Source organism: Bombina bombina, chromosome 4 (genome assembly GCF_027579735.1).
Source record: "Bombina bombina isolate aBomBom1 chromosome 4, aBomBom1.pri, whole genome shotgun sequence".
NCBI lineage: Eukaryota > Metazoa > Chordata > Amphibia > Anura > Bombinatoridae > Bombina > Bombina bombina.
This window is the reverse complement of record NC_069502.1, coordinates 758,862,856-758,872,226: the sequence shown is the minus strand read 5'-3', so window position 1 is coordinate 758,872,226 and position 9,371 is coordinate 758,862,856. Positions and strand designations below refer to the sequence as shown.

The 9,371-nt window shown below is 35.7% G+C and overlaps 1 protein-coding gene across 1 annotated transcript in view; it reads right to left on the bottom strand.

The window, feature by feature from the left end:
- Positions 1 to 676: 676 nt before the first annotated feature.
- LOC128657826 (chitin synthase chs-2-like) overlaps positions 677 to 9,371 on the bottom strand; it is a 122,099-nt gene continuing 113,404 nt past the window's right edge. Inside the window, exon 19 of the mRNA XM_053712247.1 lies at positions 677 to 1,667. Coding sequence (XP_053568222.1) covers positions 1,647 to 1,667 — 21 coding nt within the window. The 3' untranslated portion in view covers positions 677 to 1,646. The remainder of the gene's footprint in view (positions 1,668 to 9,371) is intronic.

Below are 9,371 nucleotides of genomic sequence, written 5' to 3'. Positions count from 1 at the left end.
AAAGCTTCTCTGTGATCCCATTTGTTCAGAAATAGCAGACATGTATGGCTTTGCCATTGCTTTTTGGTAATTAGAACGCCGCTAATTGCAGTTGCGCGCCACATTTCTATTATTCCCGGCAGTGAAGGGGTTAATTAGGTAACTTGTAAGGTTAATTTTACTTTAGTGTAGAGATTACTCTCCCATCTGACACTTCCAACCTCCCTGATCCAACCCACACAGCTCTCTAACCCTTACCCGCTCTAACTAGTGCCTGCCATCTAAGGTACTGGAAGCTGTCTGCCAGTACCTATAAAACACAGTTTTTTGTCATTTTTAAATTTTGTTATTTTTTTATATTTTCTGCAATGTAATGGTCCCCCTCCCCACCTCCAGCTATCATTAGTTAGGGACCCCCCCACACCACTTGTTTTCTGTAGTGTAGCTTCCCAAGTCCCCATCTCTCACTCTCCCTTTTTATTTATGGTCATCCCATAAATAAAAAGGGAGAGTTTCTATACTTAGATATAGGCTATTGACAAACCATGTAAGCACAGCTAATAGAAGACATTACACTCACAGTGGGAGATGGAAGAGATACGGCTCTAAAATGTCCATTTTCAATTGTTCCTTCTAAGTATTGTACAGAGATAAAAACAAATGAACCATTTGAGTGATAAGATAATGAGATCTGATCTGTCAGTACGCCAAGCCTATTTTGATGGGCTGTGGTTTCAAAGAGTAAATCCATCTATTTATTTTGTAAAAAGAAGCATAAATTAGCAATTTTTCATACATTTTATATGCTCAGCCGGTATAACAAGTCATGGGGAACACATTAAGGGAAAACAATCTTACAGTGAACTGTCCCTTTAACTCTAAATTTTCTTGAAAGGAAACTACAATTTGTAGCTGTTGATACAGTAATTTGCAATCCTAACACATTATAAAGATATTGGGGCCGTTTTACGAATGTGTCTGCCGCACATCGATAAATGCCGACAGCATGCGCTGTCGGAATTTATCATTGCAAAGCATTTCTAGTGAAATGCTTGTGCAATGTCACTCCTGCACATTAGCGGCCAATCAGCCGCTAGCAGGGGGTGTCAATCAACCCAATCGTATCCTATTGAGCTGATTGCTGTCTGCCACCTCAGAGGTGGCGGACGAGTTAACAGTTGTCTTCAGGCGCACCAGAAGTGGAGTGGGTCGGAAACAGCATCCACTGCTTCATAAATCTACCCCATTGCCTAAAAAAATGATCAAATTCCAATTAGACTTTACCAAGCAACCGCACGCTTCATAAGTTTAGTGAATACCCAAGATTCTGAGTAAAGTCTAAAGGAGAGACAAGAGAATTGCCATGCGGTTTTATACCACAGGAATTTTAAACATTTTCTGAAATCTATGTGAATAGATGTAGTCGATTTAGCATCTTTTAAGTCTAAGTGAACAACACAGTCTTGATTCATAGTGCATTCTCTCAATAGATGGATCCATTTTGAAGTGCTGATATCAAATAGATGAATTGGGGGGGTTCAAATATATCACAGGTTGAAATGTACCATTTTTCTTTTTCACTAGAAAATTTTTGCTGGGAAAACCATCTTTTGTGTGAGGGACTTTTTCTATTGCTCCTTTTGAGAAAAGGTCTGCGATTTCCAAATTTACTTGTGTTCTGTCTTTGTCTGAAAAAAAGAAAAATGAGGGGATTAGGAATGGATGATTGAAATGGAAAAACTACAAAATCTAATTTTAGTCCTAATACTGCCTGAATAATACATTGGTCTGAGGTAATATGGAGAGGTGCTAATGCTTGTGTGTGTAACAGTTATAGCATTTTGAAAGGTTATAATTGGTTAATTTCATCTGGTGATCCATGCTGCTCTGTGATTGGTCATATGGCCTTACTTGGACATTTTCACAGTTTTTTTTTTACTTATTGAATTGAAAAGTTTATGTAAAAAATAAATCTCTGATCTTGTAATAACAAATTTACAATTTTTTCAGTCTTAGGTTTGCAGCACAAATATTAGAAAACATTTTCTGTTTGATATTTCTGTCTGCCTAACATTACATTAATACATTTTAGTGAAAGAAAATGTAAATCTCTTCAGTTGTTAATGAGACATTTAGTTTAAAAATAATGATCAAGCTTTTTGTTTGCATACTCTGTTTGGTGAATATAATATTCTTTAGAAAAGTAAGCCATGTGCAGGCCAGAAAATGTTGTTTCTGACAAAAAAAATTGTTTTGGATATTCAAGGAAATTTGTTTCCCCGAATATTAGGTTTTAGCTTAGTTTAAAATTAAAGAAAAATACATTTTTTGTTAAATATTTACATTTTTGTTAAGCACGTTAAAATGTTTTAAAGCTACAGGTGAAAATGTCACCTATAGCTACAAAGCTACAAATACTTACCTTAGCGCGCTTTGGAAAGAGTGCTAACCTGATTCTCTTCTCGGCAGACCCCCGGCCGAGCTAACCCTTGGCTTAAAGGGACACTTAACCTAAATTTTTTCTTTCATGATTCAATTTTAAACAACATTCCAAATTTACTTCTATTACCTAATTTGCTTTATTTATTAGATATCCTTTGTTAAAGAAATAGCAATGCACATGGGTGAGCCAATCACACAAGGCATCTAGGTGCAGCCACCAATCAGCAGCTACTGAGCCTATCTAGATATTCTTTTCAGCAAAGAATATCAAGCGAATGAAGCATATTAGATAATAGAAGTAAATTAGAAAGTAGTTTAAAATTGTATGTATTTTGTAAATCATGACAGAAAAAATTTGGGTTTCATGTTCCTTTAATGCTCTGGCAAGAAGAGGATTGGGTTAGCGCTGTCTCCACCACGTTAAGGTAAGTATTTAACCCTTAAAAACAAATTAAATAAATACTCATCAGTATTTTACGTTTTCTTTATTTTTAGTTGGTGCATTCATTCAGATTTTCATTTTTGACCTATAAAATTCACCATTATTATATAATAATGAAAAGTTAAAATCAACTTTAAATGAATGGATTAGGTGTAAATAACATAATATTATCTGCATATATATAGATCTTTGTGAACAAATTTCACTTAGGCTTAAAGCAGACTATATTCTATCCACTCATAATGACATATAAATCATGTAGTACCACACTTAGGGGCCTATTTATTAATGTGCGAGCGGACATGATGCAATGTAGCGTATAATGTCTGCCGCACATTGATAAATGCCGACAGCATACGCTGTCAGCATTTATCATTGCACCAGCATTTCTTGTAAACTACTGGTGCAATGCTGCCCCCTGCAGATTTGCGGCCAGCAGGGGGTGTCAATCAGCCCGATCGTATTCGATTGGGTTGATTTCTGTCCACGGCCTCAGAGCAGGCGGATAAGTTATGCTTCATAACTTCTGTTTCCGGCGAGCCTGAAGGAGCTTGATAATTCGGCCCCTATGGGTTGATCCCATTCTATTATTTGATATTTATTGGCATGTGCAGATGAGCAATTTATAACCCCTTCAAACCAGCATCAATTGTTTAATATCTGAATATCTGGAAAAATTAAATCATGTGAACGTCGATGCACTCACATGATATCAAGGCTGGGAACAGATCATGGGGGACTGCCTACTCTGATAGGCATGCCCCCCTAGTCCGATTCTTGATTGTGTAATAGGTTGAGGCTGCAGGACGCCATATAAAGTAGGACGTTTCATACCACCAGGGCCTGTTTTCATTTATGAAATTTGATACATAAAAGGATTTGACAAACCCAGACAACACTTTTCTACTTATCATTCCAATTTTGCATGTAACGTTGGTGCACAAAACACACTGGTATTACCTCTGCGATATTGAATAACAACAATAATTTTATTAGCTGTATTCTCTGCAAGTCAAGTTACTGATGCACATTCTTAAATGTAAAAAATAAATGTACAATAAATTCACAAAGTGAAATAAAATAACACAAATGTGAAACACAATAGAGACTCAAAGTTAATTCAATAATGGAAGGATATATCCGTTCCTGAAGGGATCTCCTGAGACAGTACTCTTCAATATATTCCTCGAAATGAAAGGAAAGAAAATATAGTGTAATTTTGTCAGACAGCTGTGAACACTTGTGAATAAGGACAAATGATTACTCACATTTGGTGGAACTAATGCAAGCTCTATATAATGCGCACACCTACCTTTATAAGGTAGGCAAACAGTATCTCACACTGGCAATAGTATAAAAGATAATTTATTAAAAATATAAAACCGTCACAAATGCTTAGTGAACACCAATCTTTAAGGGCTCTGGAGACCAATAGACAAAGTATTACAGTCCAGAGTTAACCACAGATCCGGATGGATACGGATGGAAGGCAGAAACCAAACCACTCACCAACCACAGCCCAGTACCAGTAAGGTATCACTCCGCCCCTGGCGTCACTAGCATGTTTTGACATATGTATGAGATTAAAGTTCCGACGTACGTTTCGCTGTACTACTTGCAGCTTTGTCAAGGAATGAAGTGCACATGTCCAAAAATGTCCTTTATATGATAGATCATAAGAAAACCGGAAATTACTTATACACTATCCGCCATGATGGAATAGGGCAAATCTATAATGCCGTATTGACGGCTGGATTCATTTTCATCTATCTTACCAATTATATATGGAGATAACAGTTAAGGGCAAATTTTCAACAATGTATCATTTCATTCAAATATATCATAGACATGTATCATATATACAATAAACAAAGTATACACTTAGTTAATATGAAAAGTTGTATTTAATATCGGCACCACTTATTAATATAAAATTATAGCTTAACATTAGCACATACAAATATATAATCCTATAAATTGCTATTAAACCAACATATTGCTAGTTCCTAATTTAAAATGTGTTCATTCTTCATATTAATATTATCCTAGGAAATGGTGGATCTCAAAATCTTTATTCAGACTGTTGGGTATGAAACTGTCCATAATATGGATCCATCTCATCTCCAAAAGGCCCAATGCATTCTGAGTGTCACCTCCCCTCCAATTGGGTATCACTTTTCTGATGCCTAAAAATTGTAAATCGGCCACTTTTCTATTATGTTTTTTTATCGAAATGGGCAGAAACTGTATGGTTAGGAAAACCTTTTTCAATATTATAGATATGTTCATTTAATCTTGTCTTTAGTAATCTAGAGGTACGCCCTATGTAAATGAGATCACAAGAACAACGTAAAAGATCAACTACATTTTTGCTATTACATGTGATAAATTAATCTATGCATAGAAAGAGGTTCCGACATCCATCAATTCTTTAAAAGTACAAAGTCTTTATTAGGGTATCTTTAAAACAGGAACACAGCAAACAAACGGTCAAGTAGACCTAGGCGCAGCACGCAGGCATACGCGTTTCGGAAGTAAATTCCGTAGTCACAGCCTATGTGCTAAACCCCCACATCCAGTTTAAAAACCTAATAGGCAAATGTAATTGGTTAAAACAAAACAACGCCCTAGTGTCACTGACCAATAATATGAGATTATCAATTAAGAAATTCATGTCTATTCTCTAAGAGAGCAACATAATAGCACCACTATCACACTTAGCCCTATATGAAATGTGTTAAAAGAGCAAGGAGAAATGAGTACATAAACTAACAAAACACCTTATGGATAAGTGGATAGAAAAGGGTATCAAACTAAATATATACATTCTGACATAGATAGCATGTTCGTGCTGCATATACATATAAGCAGAATATACAAAAGATACAGCGATAGCATAGTAAATACAAATATGCATAGAATAGATACGCAAATGGGGCTGTACACATTTGTAGCGTCTACGATACAATGTTTACATATTAAGTACTAATCCCAAAATGTAATCATTAGAAAATATGCTATACCAATACAATGTTAATGGTGAACAGATTATATGTTAACAACAGCACCTATTAAGATGTAAGCATGGAATATATGGAACAATGGTAGCTGGTTGTGTGTAAAAGTCATACACTTAATTGCAAAGCTTATCATATAGTGCAGAACTAGATCAAATACGTTTAGCATACATTTAAGGTCTATATATTTTGTACGTATAAATTAATCTATGTCATAGCTTTTTTTACCATCTTTAGAATAGAATTTATTATTTAGTTTAGGTGCGGGTTTCATTAGTCTGCAAGCACTGCGGTATTGGCACCTCCTAAAATCTTTCTGTGACGGAAGGAGCCAATTTTTAACCATTTTATCAACTGATTTTATACAATTATTTGAAAGTTGTGATTTTAAATTGGGAACTTTCCTAAATATAATATTCGGATCGTCCCCTATGAATCCTGATAGTCCCGAATCACGGGAGAGTATCCCCCAATGTTTCTGGACAATATCTCTCAAGTCTTTACTCTGTGTACTATGTTGGAATATCAGAGTATTGGCTATTTTTTCATCATATTTATTATTGCTCACCCTGTCGCTCTCGCTCCTGCTTATGCCCCAAAAGTGTTTCGGATCTCCAAAGATTGCCTTCCGATGACACAGATCTCTCACTTATCATGTGAGAGATCTGTGTCATCGGAAGGCAATCTTTGAAGAACCAAAACACTTTTGGGGTATAAGCAGGAGAGAGAGCGACAGGGTGAGCACCTATAAAGAAAACTGATTGACGGTTACACTAACCAAGAAATCATCAAAAAAGGAAAAACAGATAAGTGTGAAAAGATTAAAATAAACATGGATCATCACAGTTAGTTTTGAAACTTTTCCTCAACATCAAGAAGATTTTTTAACATTGTGTATATATAATTGCCAAAAACTGTTACAATTTGAATTTAAAGGTAACAGAGTTTGAGGCATATTACTGGCCAGTGAAAACCATGTGTTTGGCGAAAGAAACAAAGTTGTTTTGGCTTTTTCAATAAGCGGTCTGTTTTGAGAAGCTGTAATAGGACTGTTTAACAGGGACGTGCACTCATAGGAGGCAGGGGAGGCAGTGCCTACCCTGCCATATGTGGCCAAAGCTTAATTAAATTTTAATTAAAACAAAAAAAAGTCCAACCTGTCTCTCACCATATTCCCCCCCATGTAATGCTATGGAGAGGCAGGTACAGGAACGCTTCTCTCCATTGCAGTACATGGGTCAAAGGAAAAGCTGTGCTGCAGCGCCACCTGTGTTCTGTCAATATATTAGCAGCAAAAATTGGTACCAATAGGAGGTATCCCTCTTGATGCCTCCTAGCAAATGAAAGATATATAGAATAATCAGAAGGAGGATGCAGTGAGCAGGGTCATGTGACACAACTGGAAGCTGATGTAACCTAAGAACAGATGACACCAAGCAGAAGAGTAAAGTAGTATTCTACATATCTTGTGATTCACAAATTGTGTTCAGATACAGCTCATTAACAGGGGAAGGCAGTAAGTGAGCATAACCCAAGCAGAAGACTAAAGAAGTATTCTACATCTCTTGTGATTCACAAATTGTGTTCAGATACAGCTCATTAACAGAGGGACAGTAAGTGAGCATAACCCAAGCAGAAGAGTAAAGTAGTATTCTACATCTCTTGTGATTCACAAATTGTGTCCAGATACAGCTCATTAACAGGGAGGGGGGACAGTAAGTGAGCATAACCCAAGCAGAAGAGTAAAGTAGTATTCTACATCTCTTGTGATTCACAAATTGTGTTCAGATACAGCTCATTAACAGGGGGGGACAGTAAGTGAGCATAACCCAATACTGACAGGAAGTCAAAGGGTCAATTCAAATTTAAATCCATAATTTAAAACCCAGAGTTTGAAGTTAAGTGTGCAGTGTCCACATTATTTAGATTAAAGTTTTTGACATTGAATATTGCTAAGCCTCCCTTTTTCATGGTTATTTGATTTAATTAGGTACAAACTCCATATATGTTATGTCTGTTCAGTCAGAGGATGCAGTATCTATTTTTATTTTTCTCTGTGTCTCCATTTATTTAAAGACTGCTGTTAACTTGTAATTCACAAATCAATTGAAAGCTGTTGCATTGTGTTTTTAATATGTGCTGCTTTTATTCAAGTTTATATTAATAAAAAGGAGATAATGAGTCTTTTAAAAAATATATGTAATTATTGCAGTTAAATGTTTTTAGAAATAATGCCACTGTAAAGTAACTGGTTAAACACATAGTCAAAGGGAGACATTTAAAATTAAACTTTCATGATTGAGGTAGAGCATGCTATTTTAATAGACTTTTCTAGTTATTTATATTTTGAGAATTAGCATCAACTGTTACTAGCCCCATGTCAGCAAATCAAATTAGTTTTTGAAAGGAACATGAAAGTCATAATTACATTTCCATCATTCAGATAGAAATTGCACACAAAAAAAAATAAATAAACTTTCTATTTTACTTTTATTATTATGTACTTCATTCTTTTGGTATTCTTTGGTATCCTTTGTTGAACAGCATACCTAAGTGGGATTGCACGTGCGTTTCTTGAACACCATATTGCAGCAGCTGTGTTGGCAGTATTGATAACTTGTCCTTTGTGTAAAACTTATATGGTAAATTATTACTATTTTTACAATACAGCAGTGAGTAGAGAAGAGATTGTGTATCATTCTAATTGCTTAGTAACTGGCACTGTGCCACATAATTGTGTGAGTGTGTATGTGAGCAGAGTCTGTGTGGGTGTCAGTAAGCAGAGTATGTGTGCTTTTTTCTCCAGGTAATCAATACATTTCCGATGAGCTGGTGCTTTAGTGCAGTGTTTCTCAACAATGGTCCTCAAGTACCCCCAACAGGCCAGGTTTTCATTATAGCCGAATCAGTGCACAGGTTAAGTAATCAGCTGATCAGTAACTCAGTGGTTACTAACTTGCTCTCACCCATCACCTGATTATGTCACCTGTGCACTGGTTCAGCTATCATTTAAACCTGCCCTGTTGGGGGTACTTGCGGCCCTCTGTATATGTGTTTCTACCATATCATATCTAGTGCCTCACCAGCCTCTGACCTCACTGCACGTCACTGCTGTTTAATAAGATAAGTACGTACATATATTCATCTTGATTGATTTTATTAGAAGATATGTTATAGGTTTTTTTGTATTACAAGTGTGAATAAGTACAGAGTGCGCACTCTTTTAATATTGTATGTAATAAATGTAATAAATTTAATGTCTTTAGCCGTTTGAGCACTCCTCTTTTTTTTTTTTATATAGATATTTTAAGTACTGTAATACAGGTACAGTGTTTTAGAGGAGCTTGACATATAATTGCCTTTTATATTTCGTTTATATTTTTTATATATAACATAGTAACATAGTAACATAGTAGATGAGGTTGAAAAAAGTACATCGAGTTCAACCGATACAAAAATAAAATACTTACAAAAAGCTCCAGTTAAACTTA